The 19,664-nt window shown below is 40.7% G+C and overlaps 1 protein-coding gene across 1 annotated transcript in view; it reads left to right on the top strand.

The window, feature by feature from the left end:
- LAPTM5 (lysosomal protein transmembrane 5) overlaps nucleotides 1–19,664 on the top strand; it is a 103,340-nt gene that overhangs the window by 53,181 nt on the left and 30,495 nt on the right. Inside the window, exons 5-6 of the mRNA XM_077299592.1 lie at nucleotides 1,321–1,449; nucleotides 12,352–12,441. Coding sequence (XP_077155707.1) covers nucleotides 1,321–1,449; nucleotides 12,352–12,441 — 219 coding nt within the window. The remainder of the gene's footprint in view (nucleotides 1–1,320; nucleotides 1,450–12,351; nucleotides 12,442–19,664) is intronic.

Below are 19,664 nucleotides of genomic sequence, written 5' to 3'. Positions count from 1 at the left end.
AAACAGAAGTTTAACACCACATATAGGGTATCTGCATACTCAAGATAAAATGCACAACAAATTGTATAGTTCACTTACCCTTCTGAGAATAAAACATTTGGGGTTAAATTAACATGTTTGTGAGAAAAATGTATTTTTTTTATTTTCAAGGCTAAACAATATAAAATTCTATGAAGCACCTGTGGATTCAAGGTACTCACCACACCTCTAGATACATTCTTTAAGGGACGTGTTTTCCAAAATGGGGTCACTTGTTAGGGGTTTCCACTGTTTAGGCACATCAAGGGCTCTGCAAACATGACATTGCATACGCTATCTATTACAGCCAATTTTGCACTCCAAAAGTCATTTGGCCCGACTTCCCTTCTGTGCCCTGCCATGCGTCCTAACAGTAGTTTTCCACCACATATGGAGTTTTGTTGTACTCAGGAGAAATTTCACAGCAAATTGTATGGTACATTTTCTTCTGTTACCCTTGTGACAGGGTTAATAAACTTCTTGAATGTGACCTTGAGCACATTGAGGGGTGCAGTTTTTCAGATGGTGTCACTTTTGGGTATTTTATGTCATATAGGCCCCTCAAAGTCATATCAAACGTGATGTGGACTGTAAAGAAAAGTTTTTGTAAATTTTGTAGGTAATATGAAAAATTGCAGATAAACTTTTAAACCTTCTAACTTCCTAATATAAAAAATTAGGTTTGAAAACTGTTGCCGATGTAAAGTAGCCATATGGGAAATGTTAGTTATAAATTATTTTATACAGCATGACTAACTGGTTTAAGAATATAACACTTGAAAGTTTGAAAAGTGCTACATTTTAAAAACTTGCAATAATATTCTGATATTTTCACAAATAAACATAAATTTACCACTAACATTGTACAATGTGTCCCCAAGAAACAATCTGAGAATCACTGTGATATGTTGAAGTGTTCCAAACCTATTTCTGTATAAAGTGATAGTGGTCAGAATTGTAAAATTTGGCCTGGCCAGGAAAGAAAAACAGGCTTCTTGGTGAAGGGGTTAAAAGGTCGATATTAACTTTTAGAATTGCTACATTCAAAGGCTGGCAGTAGATTTCAGAACCTCTTTGTCTTATAACAGGCTTTTGCATCTATAAAGGGATTCTTTTAGAATAAGATAAAATGTCATCCCTGATATAATTCAAACTACAACTTGTCTATGTGTATTGTGTGTGTGTGTGTGTGTGTGTGTGTGTGTGTGTGTGTGTGTGTGTGTGTGTGTGTGTGTGTGTGTGTGTGTGTGTGTGTAGAACACCTAAATGTGAATACCTATGATATTTGTTGATTTTTTGTAGGCAATATCCAAGCTGGAAACTGAGTCAAGGCATTGGAGTTCTTTTCAGATGTGCCTTAGATTCATGATTACCTGTAGCTGTTATGTTGAAGTTCCCACCTTCATAAACCTAAGACCTACAAACTACATTGTATGTAACAGATATTTATACAATGTTATGTTTTATATAATTTATACTATCCACCATTTCATATGAAGAGTCATCTAAAATACTCTGCTCAGTTGTTAAAACTATGGTAACGTCATAAATAATCTTTGCTGGATCAGCACAGATAAGACTGAATTCACATTTAGCATCGGGGCAAACATCAGGTGCACATCTATCAAGCTGTCTTCAGAGCCGTACCATACATTTTAGCTAGCGGCTTTGTCAGTTTCTGTGGTGTGCACTCCTTGAATATTATGCATGTTGTTTACCTCAGTATGTGTAAAGGTACCTTCACACGAAACGACTTTACAACGAGAACGACAACGATCCGTGACGTTGCAGCGTCCTGAATAGCGATATCGTTGTGTTTGACACGCAGCAGTGATCTGGATCCCGCTGTGATATCGCTGGTCGGAGCTAGAAGTCCAGAACTTTATTTGGTCGTCAGATCGGCGTGTATCGTCGTGTTTGACAGCAAAAGCAACGATGCCAGCAATGTTAAACATGGAGCTAACGACCTGTGAGAACGATAAGTGCGTCACCGCTACGTCACAGGATCGCTCCTGCGTCGTTCTGGAGCTGCTGTGTTTGACATCTCTACAGCGATGTAAACAGCGACGCTGCAGCGATCAGATCGTTGTCGTTCTCGTTGTAGAGTCGTTTCGTGTGAAGGTACCTTAAGCCAAAACCAGGAGTGGAACAATCATAAGAAAAGTATAATAGAAACATATGCACCACTTCTGCATTTTGTTAACCACTACTGGTTTTGGCTTACACATACTGAGGTAAAACTGTTGGAATAATGCTTATTGTTGTATACAGTTTTGTGAAAACGTGTTTGCCCCCTTCCTGATTTCCTATTATTTTCCATGTTTTCCACCCTTAAATGTTTCAGATCACCAAACAATTTGAAATAGTAGACAAAGATAACACAAGTAAACACAAAATGCAGTTATTAAATGAAGGTCTTTATTATTAAGGGAAAAAAATCCAAACCTACGGGGCCCTGTGTGATGAAGTTATTGCCCCCTCTTAAAACATAAATTAACTGTGGTTTAATACATCTTTGGGAAGCTGAGTTAAAATTCCTTAGCCACACCCAGGCCTGATTACTGCCACACCATTTCTCTATCAAGAAATCACTCAAATAAAATCTGCCTGACAAAGTAAAGCAGGCCAAAAGATCCTCAAAAGCTAGACAACATGCCACAATCCAAATTAATTAGTGAACAAATAAAGGCATTTATGTGTCCAGAAAACCACAGTGAGAGTCATTATCCACAATTGACAAAAATATGGAACAGTGATTAACCTTCTCAGGAGAGGCTGATGAAAAAATTATCTCAAGAGCGCAGCGATGACTCATGCAAGAGGTCACAATGAACCCCAAAACATCAAAAGAACTGCAGGCCTCACTTGCCTCAAATAAGGTCAGTGTTCATGACTCCGCCATAAGAAAGAGAAGGGGCAAAAAAGACCTGCATGGCAGTGTTCTAAGATGAAAACTACTGCTGAACAATAAGAACATAAAGGCTTGTCTCAGTTTTGCCAGAAAACATCTTGATGATCCCCAAGCCTTTTGGGAGAATACTCCATGGTCTGATGAAACAAAAGTTTAACTTTTTGGAAGTTGTATGTCCCATTAATTCTTGCATAGAAGTAATACAGCATTTCAGAAAAGGAACATCATACCAACAGTAAAATACGGTGGTTGCTGTGATTGTCTGGGGCTATTTTGCTGCTTCAGTACCTGGAAGATTTGCTGTGCTAAATGGAACCATGAATTATGCTGTCTACCAAGAAATCCTGAAGGAAAATGTCCTGCAATATGTTCGTGACCTCAGGTTGAAGCACACTTGGGTTATGCAGCAGGACAATGATCCAAAACACACCAGCAAGTCCACCTCTGAATGGATTAAGAAAAACAAAATTAAGACTTTGCAGTGGCCTAGTCATAGTCCTGACCTTAATTTATTGAGATGCTGTGGCAAAACCTTACAAAGGTGGTTCATGCTTGGAAATCCTCCAATGTGGCTGAATTACAACAATTCTGCAAAGATGAGTGGGCCAAAATTCATCCAGAGCATTGTAAAAGACTCATTGACAGTTTTCTCAAATGCTTGATTGCAGTTTTTGCTGCTAAGGGTGGCCCAACCAGGTATTAGGTTTAGGGGGCAATCACTTTTTCACGCAGGGTCCTACAGGTTTGGATTTCTTTTTCCCTTAATAATAAAGATCTTCATTTAAGAACTGCATGTTGTGTCTACTTATGTTGCCTTTGTCTAATATTTAAATTTGCTTGGTGATCTGAAACATTTAAATGTGACAGACATGCAAAATAGGAATAGGAAATCAGGAAGGGGCAAATGCATTTTCACACAACTGTATATTGCAGCAGCTACTATTTACTACTGGCTAATAGTGCATGAGATTTTGTCTCCAGCAGTACTGTTTTATTGCTAATAATATACTGTTAAAAAGGCAAAAAAACACAGGAAGTTCATGTTCACTGTGTGTAGCTGGAACAAATTTTTTCTTTCATTTTGCAAGCTGATAGACAAAATACTAAGATGTTATGCTATAAGAAATGCCTGTTGTAAGCTGAGCTATCTGTGCTCCTGGATAAAAGTATATTCATGGTTAAACTGCTAGACAGTACAGAGATTAATTTACTGCCAACATGTTATGAATCCAGAGACCCAGGGACCTAAAACCCAAAGACACAGAGAACAGCCCAGAGGAGAGCGAACAAAGGTGTACTAAGCAGAAGTAAAGATGGCCACCAGCAGCAACTCTGTGAAGCGGCCAAATCTACAGTGTTCATTTTAGGACATGGTCACAAATCAAAGTCAAACATCAGAAATACTCTGTCTGATATCTCATTCTGATACTTGACTCTGATACCTAACTCTGATACTTGACTCTGTCCTAAAATGAACACTGTACATGTCCTAAAATGAACACTGTACAAATCTGACTAACCAGATCTACCAATCCTGGAAATTGTTTGTAAAGATGCTGTTGATAAGAGAAGTTATGTGGAAATACACACAAGAGTCTCGACATGACCCCCTACCAGAAGACAGGGTAGAGAATGTTCAAAAAGCACAAAGCACTATCTCTCTCAGTATAGACGATGATCAGATTGTGCATGTACAGAATGTTAATGTGAAACTGCAAAAGAAATGTGGGAACAGCTGCAGAAAATGCATGAAAGGGTAAATCTCAGCAATAAGCTTTACTTAACGAGAAAGTTGTATAAATCAAAGCTAAATAAGGGTCAAGATATGCAGGATTAGATAAGAAATACTCTAGAAATTGTGGAGCGTATGCACGACATTGGGGAAGATCTAAATTTCCACGTTGCTGCACTACTGCTAAGTGGTCTTCCAGAAAGCTATAACACACTTGTAACTGCACTAAATGCACTCCCAAATTATGAGCATACATTGGGGTATTTCAGAAAGCGTAAGCAGCAGTAGTGTATCCAAAGTAGAATCCACTTTAAAAAAAAAGATATAAACGAAAATAAAAGTAATTCAAATGAAACACATGAGTGTTTTGTCTGCAAGAAATCAGGGCACCTGTAGACTGACTGCAGAGCCAGGAAAACTAGAATTAATCAGCTGAAAAAGCCAAATAACCATCAAAAGGTTAAAAAGTGCCATTACACAACAATAACATGATAGTTCAAGTACTGAAGCTGCATTTGCTGTTAATGCAAGATTATCTCACCATGCATGGTGCATAGACTCTGGGGCAAATAGTCATATGACTAATGACAAAAACTTCTTCTGTAACCTCGACCAAAGTAAGTCAGTGAAAGTGATATTGGCTAATGGCCAGTATATGAATTCAGAGGGAATAGAATATGTTTAGAATAATTGTCAAGTCTCCCCAACACAAAGCAGAAAGATCCCAGTAAAGGATGCACTCTATATCCCTAGTCTTGAAAGCAATCTGTTATATGTTAAGGACGCACAAGACAAGGAAATTAAGTTACATTTAAAGATAACAGCTGTATCATCTCAAAGATAGGTCACATAGTAGCAGAAGGAAAAAGCAAAGATGAGTTGTACCAGCTAAAATGCAAGGAAACACTCCTAAGCATGAACAGCACAAGAATTGTATCCATGTCCGGCACAGGCGTTTTGAACAGAGAGACCCAGAAGCAATAAGAAAGTTAGTTTAAAAAAAAGCTTGCTAATGGTATAACAGTCTATCATTGTAAGCAGACAATGAAATGTACTAGCCATCTTAAAGGGAAACTGTCAAGAAAATCCTGTCCTAAGAATAGTACTGCAAAATCAGAATAGCTTCTGGACTTAGTGCACACAGATGTACTTGGTCCATTGAGTACTTCTGGAAGATAGACAACTATATATCTGCTTCACAGCAAAAAATGAAGTTCCAGAGAAACTATAAATATATCGCTTTCAAGTATATAACAAATTTGGGCGAATGCCAAAAATTCTGCATATACAAGTAATGAAACACAAAGTGTTTTAAGGAAAAATGGAATTGTGTTTCATACCACTGTACCATACAACCCTGAACAAAATGTAGTAGCAGAAGGAAGGAACTGGATACTTTGTGAAAGTGGAGTAAGCATACCATTTGACGCAGGTTTGCCAACAACATATTGGGGTGAAGTAATCATTAGAGTTTGCTTATCTTCAAAACAGACTACCAGGTAAAGCTACTGAGAAAACTCATTTTGAGCAATGGAACAGCTAGAAGCCTAAACTACAACACATAAGAATATTTGGAAGTAAAGTATTTATACATATTCCCAAAGAAAAAAGTACCAAGTGGGAATCTCATGCAAAATAAGGTATCGTAGTGGGCTTCAGTGAAACCCAGAAAGGATATAGAATCCTGCATGAAGAAGCAAACAAGATCACAATAAGCAGCGATGTAATGATTGATGGGAACATCGTGTTGCACAGGTTTTATGACATTATACTAGTACTCCAACTGAAGCAACAACAATCTCATTCACAATTTCAAAATAACAAGGAAAAGGATGTAGAAATTTGGCTAAGTTGTTCATCCACGAAAAATGAAACAGAAAAACTTAAAGTCAGCAAACCGTCAAGATCAAAACAAAGGTATACCAGCTAAGCGTCTATCCTACTTTGTCAAAACACTACTTGAGTCAGAGTTGCAGTCATGGGATGAGAGGCAACTTCAACCTGTCCATGAAAAACTGAAGTGGGTTAATGCTGCAAATGAGGAAATGAAGTCCCTTCATCAATTTAAAACTTGGAAACTCACCAAACTACCACCAGGCAAGAAAGCAATTAAAATGTAAATGGGTTTTTAAGACCACATATGACTCTGTAGGCAAACCTCACAGATTTAAAGCAAGATTAGTCTGAAAAGGATTTTATCAGAAATATGATGAAGATTATAATTTCACATTTTCTCCAGTTGCTAAACAGACCACATTCAGGACTCTAATAGCTACAGCTTCTGTACAAAAGATATGTTTGAGACGTTTGGACATCAAAACTACTTTTTTAAATGAGGTCATTGAAAAGGACTTGTACACAACTCAACCTGAGAGTTATATCAAAGAGGGTGAAGAGAATCTTGCTTGCAAAGTGTAAAAATCTCTCCATGGGCTTTAGCAATCGGCAAGAATATGGAACACCAAAATGAAAAAAGTCTTATTGGAAGAAAGCCCCTTTCTGCCAGCTGACGGAATAGTACGTCAGCTGGCAGATCCCCTGCTTTAAGGTGGGCTCCGGCGGTGAGCCCACCTTAAAGCCGTGACATGTCAGCTGTTATATACAGCTGACATGTGCGCGCAATGAGCGCGAGCAGAATCGCGATCCGCCCGCGCCCATTAACTAGTTAAATGCCGCCGTCAAGTGCTGACAGCGGCATTTAACTAGCGCTCCCGGCTGCGCGGCCGGAAGTGCTCGCACTGCTGACCCCCGTCACATGATCGGGGGTAAGCGGTGCATTGCCGTAACAACCAGAGGTCTCCTTGAGACCTCTATGGTTGTTGATGGCCGATTGCTTTGAGCGCCACTCTTTGGTCGGCGCTCAAAGTACACCTGCCTTTCTGCTACATAGAGGTGACCTGTATTTCACCTCTATGTAGCAGAGCCGATCGAGTAGTGCATGCTTCTAGCCTCCTATGGAGGCTATTGAAGCATGCCAAAATTTTAAAAAAAAAGTGTTTAAAAATATAAAAAAAATAAAAAATATATAAAAGTTCAAATCACCCCCCTTTCGCCCCAATCAAAATAAAACAATTAAAAAAAAATTAAACATACACATATTTGGTATCGCCGCGTTCAGAATCGCCCGATCTATCAATAAAAACAAAGGATTAACCTGACCGCTAAATGGCGCAGCGAGAAAAAAAATCAAAATGCCAAAATTACGTTTTTTTGGTCGCCGCGACATTGCATTAAAATGCAATAACGGGCGATCAAAAGAATGTATCTACACCAAAATGGTATCATTAAAAATGCCAGCTTGGCATGCAAAACATGAGCCCTCACCTGACCCCAGATCACGAAAATTGGAGACGCTACGGGTATCGGAAAATCGTGCAATTTTTTTTTTTTTTTTTTTTTTTTTTTTTAGCAAATTTTGGAATTTTTTTTCACCACTTAAATAAAAAATAACCTAGAAATGTTAGGTGTCTATGAACTCATAATGACCTGGAGAATCTTAATGGCAGGTTAGTTTTAGCATTTGGTGAACCTAGCAAAAAAGCCAAACAAAAAACAAGTGTGAGATTGCACTTTTTTTGCAATTTCATCACACTTGGAATTTTTTTCCCGTTTTCTGTTACACGGCATGGTAAAACCAATGATATCTTTCAAAAGTAAATCTCGTCCCACAAAAAATAAGCTCTCACATGGCCAAATTGACAGAAAAATAAAAAAGTTATGGCTCTGGGAAGGAGGGGAGCGAAAAACGAAAACGAAAAAACGGAAAAAGGTCCGGGGGTGAAGGGGTTAAAAGAGGTCAAGCAGATCCCTGTTTATACACAAAATTTACAGCTGGAAAGTGGATGTATATTCTCTTATATGTGGATGATGTGATTATAGTTCATCAAGAGGAAACAGAAATTGCTAAGATGACTAGGGATGAGCGGACCCGTGGATTTTTGGGTTCGTCGGGTACACCAGAAGTCAGTTCTGGTACCAGAATGGTACCTAAACTTTATCCCAAATCCCATTGACATCAATGGGGGGTCTGAATGTCCAGCTGTTCCCATGCTGTCCTCTATTTGACAGCATGAGAAACACTGGCACTGACTAGCAGTAATCTTACTGAAGTCACCGCCAGTCACAGCCACTGGGTATCACGTTTCCCACGCTGTCACACAGAGGACAGCCTGTGTGCCAGCAGCTGTGTCTGTTGGTGACAAGATTACTGCCGGTAAAGTGCCAGCTGATGACTACTACTGTCATCAGCACCCCTGCTCTTGCTGATAGCAGCAAGAGCATGCAAGGCTGATGAGTAGTGTTGAGCGATACCTTCCGATATGCATTGGTATCGGATAGTATCGGCCGATACCGGCAAAATATCAGATCTCGCCGATACCGATACCCGATACCAATGCATTTCAATGGGACGCAAAGTATCGGAATGGTTCCCAGGGTCTGAAGGAGAGGAAACTCTCCTTCAGGCCCTGGGATCCATATTCATGTGTAAAATAAAGAATTAAAATAAAAAATATGGATATACTCACCTCTCCGGCAGCCCCTGGACTTTACCGATGTAGCCGGGAGCCTCCGTTCCTAAGAATGAGCGCGTGAAGGGCCTTCGATGACGTTGCGGCTTCTGATTGGTCGCGTGACCGCTCATGTGACCGCTCACGCGACCAATCACAAGCCGCGACGTCATCGCAGGTCCTTCAGGCGCTCATTCTTAGGAACGGAGGCTGCCGGTTACAGCGGTAAGGTCCAGGAGCCGCCGGAGAGGTGAGTATATCCATATTTTTTATTTTAATTCTTTATTTTACACATGAATATGGTTCCGATACCGATTCCCGATATCACAAAAGTATCGGAACTCGGTATCGGAATTCCGATACCGCAAGTATCGGCCGAAACCCGTTACTTGCGGTATCGGAATGCTCAACACTACTGATGAGTGTATTCATCAGCTGGCACCTGTGCATAGTGGTAGCTTTACTGCTTTCCACAAGCACCGAAGAGAAAGAAGAAAATGGATGTGGATTACTTTGTGGGAGTGTTTTATTAATAAATGGGTGAATGAAGAACAGTGTGGGGGAGTCTTTAATCAAGTAAAGTTTTTGTTTTGTGAGTGTATTTATTTTTATTACTGGGTTACTAATGGGGATGTCTGACTGATACCTCTCCATTACTAACCCCAAAAACTGAGAGCTGAGGCTAATCGCCAGAATTGGCGCATCGAATATGATGCTCTACTTCTGGGGCAGCTGCAGGCTGATCTATAGGTTGAGAAATGTCCAATAACTGCACAGCCTCTAGGTGTCCCAGCAGCTGGAAACAACAGTAACCTTAACCCCTTCACGATATGCACCATACATCTACTGCGCATGTCGTATCCCTCCCTTTGATGTGGGCTCTGGCACTGAACCCACATCTTTCCTTGCACATGTCAGCTGTTTTGAACAGCTGACATGTGCCCCTAACAGGCGCTGGTGGAATCGCGATACACCTGCTGCTGTTAACCTGTTAAATGTCGCTGTCGATCTCTGACGGGAGCATTTAATGTGATCTTGCCGGAAGCGAGTCACTAATCCCACCCATCGGCGCCGGTGTCACATTGGCACAGTTGGCGATGAGTTGGCATGACAACCCGGGATCTGCAGGAGACCCCTGTGGTGTCATTGCCTAATTGCTATAAGAGCCGCCCAGCAGACGGTGCTCATAGCAAGTAAGCATCTCTGCAACACAGAGGCGATCTGATCTCACCTTTCATTAATTTTTTCTCTTTCAGCCATGGGAAGTAAACTTCTTGATTATATTGCACGCACTTTCAGCCTTGACTATACATAAACTCTATATATACTGTATGTATGTATATATATATATATAATTTTTATAATGATTTTGTAATAATTTTTTATTTATATAGCGCCAACATATTCCGCAGCACTTAACAATTAAGTGGGGACATGTACAGACAATAAATTCAGCACAAGTTAAGACAATTTAAACAGTGACATTAGGGGTGAGGTCGCTGCTCGCAAGCTTACAGTCTACAATATATATACATATATATTTATATACACACATGGCACATGTATGTTTACAGTGACATGTAAAAGTTTTGGTACCCCTGGTCAAAATTACTCTTATTGTGAACAGTTAAGCAAGTTGAAGATCAAATTATCTCTAAAAAGCCTAAAAATATATATATTTTCATTTTTTACGTTTTTTAAAAAATACAAAGAATAAAATGAGCCAATGCAATAGTTTAGGCACCCTGTATGGTTAGTACTTAGTAGCATGCTTTTTGTAGGCAGGCAAGAGTCTTTCAGTTCTTGATTGAGGGTTTTTCACCCATTCTTCTTCGAAAAATTCTTCCAGCTCTGTAAGATTCTTGGGTCGTTTTGCATGCACTGCTATTTTGAGGTCTAGCAACAGATTTTCAATGATGTTCAGATCAGTTGACTATGAGGGCCATTGTAAACCGTACGAGAAAAACTGATGGCACTTGGCCACAGATTTAGAAAAAAGCCGGCAGCACATCAGATATGGTGATGCAAGTCCTAATTCCACTGGACCACATGGAAAATGTACATTCAAAAGCAGCAATGAAGGACAGCATCCAATCCGGGTGAAATATCCAAAAAGAAGTTTCTTTATTATGCCAAATGAAATGCGACGTTTCGACAATGTAGGTCCTACATGGTCGAAACGTCGCATTTCATTTGGCATAATAAAGGAACTTCTTTTTGGATATTTCACCCAGATTGGATGCTGTCCTTCATTGCTGTTTTGGTAGGCACTTGGACCACACTCTGACCAAGATCAGTCTGTTTTTCTTGTATGTGAGAAAATGGGACGTGTGAGTGAGCCCTAACACAAGCACAGCCTTAAACCTCAACCTGTGCTTGGACTGTGTCTGAATGAGGCTTAAGTAAAGTCAAAGTTACCTCCACATATATGACTATGGGTAAACAGATGGTAACTGCTCTTCACTGCTGTTTTGTCAACTCACAATCTGTACTGTGTGTTTACAGATTTTTGCCTCTTTCTCCCGATTTCTGTTGCTAAGCTGTGAGCTGTGACATCCTCCTGCTAAACAGATTCACCCTAAAATAGTTACTGCACTGTATTCCCTGCCTCGGCTTTTATATTGTCTATGAAATACTGTGCTATACTATATGATGTTTTATGCCAGGTGATGGCTTTGTTATGCCATCTGATAGCTATCTCATAGCTGCAAGGCATTATTGGGAAGCCTACAAAGGTCATGTGTGCCTTCTCTGATAAGCAATGCTATTCATCGTGTAAAAAAGTGAAGGACATTTTTGGCAATTTTTCGCAAATTGAAATATAAATTGTTCAAATTTACAGGGTACAGTGAATTTCCTACAATTCAAAACTAATTAGATTCCCATCTTATAGATTTGCTCATATCTACCTGCTACACTGACAAATTTAGTTCTGTTCCATCTATAAGAGCATTATACTCAGTTCATATAGTATAACTCTAAGTGAAAAGCAATGGAAAAGTAAAGATGATCTAGATTTGAACTCCATATTGCTAGCAGAATAAATCAATATTCCGGTTACTTTAAAAGATGTGGTGAAGCTTATGCTCTTTATTATCTATCTTAAATCTATGGGATTATAAAATGCATTAGCAATTCTGTTTATAGGGTGAAATCGTAATAAACTCAGCTCTTTATCTTAGACTTACCCTTCTGCAAGCATGTCTTCTGAGAAATACATCAAGAAAATGATCATCTTCTCATTGCTCCATACTGCTGTGATCTTGTATAAGGTAACATTTTCATTTCTGAATATACATTTATAAACTTTACAGTGAGCAGTGTAATTAAAATGAGTAAGCCAGAGAAAGATGATTCAGCAGCTCTATGCAATGCAATTAGCCGGAGGAATATATACCATGACCGCTCCATAAACTTCCTTACTTAGCATCAGCAGAGCACAAGGAACTGGTAGAAATAAACATGGTATAATGTCCAGCACTATGTTATTAAGAGACGAATGGGTAAAGATCTCTGAAGACACTAAATCTCAGACAAATAATTCCTGCTATCTGTGAACTCCAGCAACATTGAATTTACTATAGAGGACTGCAAATTGCACAGGTAAATCACTGTTTCCATATTTTCCATACTAATGTAATATCAGGCATCGTCGCAGCTCGTTGAATAGCTCGGATGTCTATATACAGTGCTGTGGAGCAACACAAAGGAAATACTACAAGATATTCCTACGTATTTGGAAATAGAATAAAATGATAGAGCATTTTCTGTTAAGTCATTATTACATTTATTTAAAGAGAAGCGGTCACCTGGTTCAGCCATACTCTAATTAGAGGCAGTGGAGACAGAGGGTCAGTGGGTGCTCTTATCAGCTGGCCTGGCTGTCTTTAGAAAAACAGCATAGACCAGGGCTCATCCAACTGAATGCCCGTACTCCTTTCCCATGGGCAGAGTACTACTCAGACAACAAAGTGTGAAGGTAATAGACTACGGTAATAATGTATTGGATCAACAACAGTCAATAACATAGAGTACAGACCCAGCAAGTGCATAAGATGATGCAAATGAAAGAGTCTCACCCTTCCATTAGCTCACCGGGAATTAGAACATCTGCTATTTCAGGGCTTCTAGGGCCAACTACATCAACCAGTAGCACTCCGCTTTTTACGGGCACCCACAGAGAGGAAGTAGCGGAAAGCTTAGGAAGCTGACAAAGTCCATTGAGGTATGTGGCTACGTGGCCTTATTGTTCCAATCTGGGTTCTCTAAACATCTTGATGGGTTCAGTGGATGAAATCTATATTCCTCCGGTTGAAGCTATGGTTCCTTGGCTGCTATCTTGTAAAGACTCTCTGTATCTTGTAAATACTCTCTGTAGAAGAAGAGAGGTCCTTTTTTATTCCCACAGCTGTGCCTCAGGCCATTATCCACAGGTTTCAGGAAAGGTGAGAGGATGTTATCTCTCATTGTTCAAGTGTTCAATTAATCTGCATATTTGTCCTTTAATGTTTGCAGAATAACAAGCTACTGTACATGGACGGATACAATAGGTAGTCAGCAGGCATTCACCAAATTAGCAAATATCGATTGTTCAATTAACTTCTGCTTTTGTCCCTCAAGGATAGAAGAAGGATAAGCTGTAGGGGCTGGTAAGATAGGTAATCAGCAAACATTCAACAAACCAACAAACATCAATTCAATCTACAACAAGAGTCAACATTCAAGCTCATATGAACAATAGATCATGTCCCTGGGAATACTAAATAATACGTCTGGCATAATTAAGAACAAAACGTGGTGTCGTCATAGGGGTGTACGCAGTAATCATGGGACCTAATAAAAAATTTCCTAATTGGGTCCCCCAGATCACCCAAAAACAAAAATATTTGCCAGATTAGGCAGGTACATGTCACATAGTATAGTCACAGAAGGGCATATCTCACAACTTTATAATATAGAGAAGGACATTTATTGTAGCACTTACAAATTAATTTTGACCCGATTTGAAGCCTTTTGGTGTTCTTACCTCCTCTGATATCCCTTTCTTTGCCCCATAAAGTATGATACAAACAAAAATCCCCCCCCTAAAACACAGCATGATACCCCCACAGATATTTCCTTAACATTACCATCTATGCACAGTATAATGTCTCCATAGTGTCCACAACACAGCAATGTTCCCACAGTTCCCCCATGCACTTTATGAGGCCCTGAGTGATCTCCAGCACAGTATGATGGGCCCCACAGTCCCACAATGCAGTATGATGGATACCACAATCCTGCACAACAGTATAATAGCCCTACACATAGTATGAAGCTTCCCATAGTCTTCCACTTGGTATGAGACCCCCAAGCAGCCATTCACACAGTCATTATATTGTATCCGGACCATTATACTCTATAATGGCGCCCATACAGCCATCTACATAGTATAGTGACCCTCATACTGTATAATGGTCCGACACACACAAACAGCTCTCCAGACAGTATAAAGGCCCACACGCAGAAAAACTATCCCCACATCCTTCCATAAAGTATAATGGCCCCAAAAGCACCCAAATAATATTGCTATACAGTACAGCAGTCAAACAGGTGTCCTGTGACATGTTTTCCTATTGTTATTATTATTATTATTATTATTATTATTATTATTAATTTATATAGCACCATTAATTCCATGCTGCTGTACATGAGAAAGGGGTTACATACAGAGTTATAGATATTGTTTACAGTAAACAAATTTACAATGACAGACTGGTACAGAGGGGAGAGGACCCTGTCCTTGCAGACTTACATTCTACAGCATAATGGATAAGAGACAGAAGGTCGGGGATGCAGCAGCTCTAGTGGTGGTGAGGCGGTAGCTCGGATGGTGGTGATGCAGTAGAATGGCTATTGCAGGCTGTAGGCTTTCCTGAAGAGATGGGTTTTCAGATTCCGTCAGAAGGATCGGAGGGTGGGGGATAATCGGACGTGTTGCGTGGAATTCCAGAGGATGGGGGATATTCGGGAGAAATCTTGGAGGCAGTTGTGTGAGGAACAAATAAGTGTGGAGGAGAGTAGGAGGTCTTGGGAGGATCGAAGATTGCGTGAGGGAAGATATTGGGAGATTAGTTCATAGATATAGGGAGGGGACAGGTTGCAGATGGCTTTGTAGATCAGTATTAGTAGTTTGAACTGGATTCATTGGGAAATTGGGAGCCAGTGGAGGGATTTGCAGAGGGAGAAACAGAGGAGTTGCGAGGAGAGAGGTGGATTAGCCGAGCAGAGTTGAGGACAGACTGGAGTGGTGCAAGAGAGTTACCAGGGAGGCCACAGAGGTGAGTGTTGCAGTAATTGAGGTGGGAGATGATGAGGGCATGCACAAGAGCTTTAGTAGATTGAGGGCTGAGGAAGGGACGGAATCTGGCAATATTTTTGAGTTGAAGGCGACAGGAGGTGGCAAGAGTTAGGACGTGTGGTTTGAAGGACGAGGAGAGTTGAGAGTTACTCCGAGGCAGCGGATTACAGGCATGGGAGAGAGAGTGATGCCATTTACCATAATAGATAGATCGGGTAGGGGAGATACGTGAGATGGAGGAAAGATGATGAGTTAGGTTTTGTCTACATTGAATTTTAGAAAGCGAGAGGTGAAGAAGGAGGATATGACTGATAGACACTCTGTGATTTTAGACAGCAGGAGGTGACATCTGGGAATGAGAGGTAGATCTGAGTGTCTTCTGCATACAGGTGGTACTGGAAGCCATAGGACGTTATGAGTTGTCCTAGGCCAAGGGTATGGATGGAAAAAAGTAGAGGCCCAAGGACAGAGCCTAGAGGGACACCAACAGAGAGAGGGCGGGATGAGGAGGTAGTGTGGGAGTGGGAAACACGAAATGTGTGGTCGGAAAGGTATGAGGCAATCCAGGACAGGGCTAGGTCTTTGATGGAGGAAGTTTGAAACATACACTCCCTATTATCTTGTGGACTTTTAGGAATAAAGGAATTTCATGCCATTAAAAGCTCCCAATTTTTAGAGTTCATAATGGGAAGTCATCCTAATGAAAAAAAGATACCTACTACAAGTGACTACATTACGACTACGAATGATTTGACCACTGAGGCCACTGATCGGCTGCAGGGTCAGGTTACTGGTGGTCGAATATCATCTCATCTGCTTTAGTAGAGACCACAGGAGCAGGGGAAATTTACTGTCATAAGTATAGTTTGTGTTTTTCTTTCATTGGGTGGCTTCACACTGTAATCTTTAAACCTGAGTTCAAAATTCCTTTAAATTCTGTTTTCTATTGGAGATAAGCGTAAAGGGAATAATAATATTTTTCCCCATGCAATGTCTGAGCACCGTGTGTTGGAGTTGTAATGGGTGCTAATGGGCTGTACAGACTATATTACATAGTTGTGCTCTGGCAAAGTCACTGGACAGGAAGTGACTTTCTGGGATTAAACCTAATGGAAATATAAAGGGGTGCATCAATCAGCTGACTGCTGCAATTCCAGCCTATCAACTCCCTCCCCCCCAGTGATAATATGAAGTTGCATCCAGGTATGCTTATTCTGTGTAGTTGCACTACAGGAGACATTTAGTATTGCATAGCAGTTATTCAATTAAATGGTCATCAGTGAAGTTCATATATAGATCAGGTCTGCCAGAGTGGGTGCCATTGATTCCCAGGGTCTTTCTGCAATGGCTCATAAAGGGAACACCAAGGAGACCTTATATTATGTCACTTTAAAAGGATTTACCTGTCTGTTAAAAAAAGTCACATGCTCAGTAAGAAATAGCAAAATGTAAATACAGGAAAAGGCCTAAACGGCTAGGTGAGTTATAGATAATGAGCCCGTCCATTCAATTGACCTGTGATTGCTGATTAAATAAATGCTGATGTTGCTTTTTTTTTAATGAATGACAGCATTAATGGCAAAATATTTACTTCGCCACATAAGAAAATCAGTGTGTTCTGCACATAGAGGTTTCTGTTCCAAAAAGCAAATTATTTATTGGGTCAAATAAACTACCTACATTTAATTGGATGAGAAAGTTGTTTACGGATAAAGCAGCAAAACTCTTCCATTTCTGTTGCTCTCAACAGAGAATCTTGTGATGTCTTTGTTACCTACTACTTGGAGTTCATAGCTAGGATTAGGATTTGCTTAATTAATCTTGATTTTAAGTTATTACAAAACTATAACAGGTTGCCTTTACACATACACATTTCTGACCAAGTTCTATTTTTTCAGTCAATTGTCAATGTGAAAAGCTGAATGTAAAGGTAGATTGATGGAGTGCGATTGTGAAGGAGAGCACATACATTTAACCGTGAAATGCTGCAGTTTTGCAACTCTCTTTCTTGAAAAAATGGCAAAAAAAGCTGCAACTATTGATTAAAAAGACACCAATGATTTTGTTTTTTTGCTGTTCACACCTACACAGAAAAAATCATCAATAATGTAGTGTGTTAACGAATACTTAACGGCCAGGTAATCTGATTAAAATGTTTCTTATCTGATGAAAACTGATGTGACACATGACAACATTTGTCTGGCAATCAGCATGATTACAGCCTGCAAAGAAAACCTGAAAGATATCTGAGTCATAGCTTCTGGATAAAAAGCGTTGACTAGGGCATTGTAAAGACACAAGCACTGAGTGACGAGGAAATATATGGCCGCAGCAGCCGTTATTGATTACTACATATATCAAATAAACCATAATATACTTATTTCTCTGAGGAGATCCTGGATTACCTAACAACACTGGACATCACCAGAGAAAATGCTCCCTAGTTTCAAAGCTCCATGGTTGAAAAATGTCATGGTGCTATACCCCATCAAATTTTTAACCTGTACCCCCGGAACCATCCCAGAGTAAGATTCTAGCAGGTACGTGGGATGCAGTGACGAGCAGGAGGCAGAACAAGAGTTACCGGGTTTTTTATGAAAAGGTATTAATACAGTTGATACTCCACGCAGGGAGGAAGATATTAAAGTAATATGGATGAACAAAGTGTACGCAATTATAAAGGAACAACAAAGATTCAAATAACGGGTTAATCAGTCTGTGGTTTCCGGACGGAGGAGGCTGGAAAATCCCACGATGGCGCCGTAGGTGACGTGTAAAGTCTCTGAACTGATCCCGGAGAATGGTGAAGCACTGTCTCTTTACGGCAGTGATGTATCCTGGCTTTTCAATGCGTAGTCTTGAGGTCCTGGAAGAAGGAACTGCTCGAGTGGCTGTCTGTGGTACCGCAAGGGATAGACGAAGTCCCGTAGAGGAGGCCACGGTCACGCCACTAGTAAGTAAGTTGCGTTTGGGAAATACTGTGTCGTTCACTGTGGCAGTCAGCGGTACAGTCCATTTTGCACTACTAGCATCAGAAGTAGTGTTGAGCATTCCGATACCGCAAGTATCGGGTATCGGCCGATACTTGCGATATCGGAATTCCGATACCGAGATCCGATACTTTTGTGGTATCGGGAATCGGTATCGGATCCATATTACTGTGTAAAATAAAGAATTAAAATAAAAGATATTGATATACTCACCTCTCCGGAGGCCCCTGGACATCACCGCTGGTAACCGGCAGCCTTTTTTGCTTAAAATGAGTGCGTTTAGGGCCTTCCATGACGTCACGGCTTCTGATTGGTCGCGTGCCGCTCATGTGACCGCCACGCGACCAATCACAAGCCGTGACGTCATTCTCAGGCCCTAAACTCCTCATTCTAGGAATTTAGGACCTGAGAATGACGTCGTGGCTTGTGATTGGTCGCGTAGCGGTCACATGAGTGGCACGCGACCAATCAGAAGCCGTGACGTCATGGAAGGCCCTAAACGCGCTCATTTTAAGCAAAGAAGGCTGCCGGTTACCAGCGGTGATGTCCAGGGGCCTCCGGAGAGGTGAGTATATCAATATTATTTATTTTAATTCTTTATTTTACACAGTAATATGGATCTCAGGGCCTGAAGGAGAGTTTCCTCTCCTTCAGACCCTGGGAACCATCAGGATACCTTCTGATACTTGGTGTCCCATTGACTTGTATTGGTATCGGGTATCGGTATCGGCGATATCCGATACTTTTCGGGTATCGGCCGATACTATCCGATACCGATACTTTCAAGTATCAGACGGTATCGCTCAACACTAATCAGAAGCAGTAGGGGCAAAGGTCTCAGAAGATACACAGTCTCTGTGTGTGGGGAATGAGGGACTGAAACACGGCCCTGCTAGTTGGTGTCGGTCTGCGGAGAGGGAGTCAACCTTCTCCTGTGCCACACGCTGTCTTCCTGCCAAAGCTTGCGTCCTGGCATGTGGCCTCCATTTTATCTGAGACTCGTCCCCTACAGTCAGGTGCAAAGGTCTCTTTCAGTCAGAAAATGCTTGCCCCGGCAACAATGGTGACAGGCCCGACATTTCTGGCCCAGACATGAGAAAGATATCACTAGCCCTGTCTATCTCCCTACACCAGTAGCAATGAAGGGTCAACATACCCCATTAAC

The sequence above is a fragment of the Ranitomeya variabilis genome, chromosome 3 (genome assembly GCF_051348905.1).
Source record: "Ranitomeya variabilis isolate aRanVar5 chromosome 3, aRanVar5.hap1, whole genome shotgun sequence".
Classification (NCBI taxonomy): Eukaryota; Metazoa; Chordata; class Amphibia; order Anura; family Dendrobatidae; genus Ranitomeya; species Ranitomeya variabilis.
The sequence above is the reverse complement of the archived record's forward strand: the minus strand, read 5'-3'. Positions and strand labels throughout refer to the sequence as shown.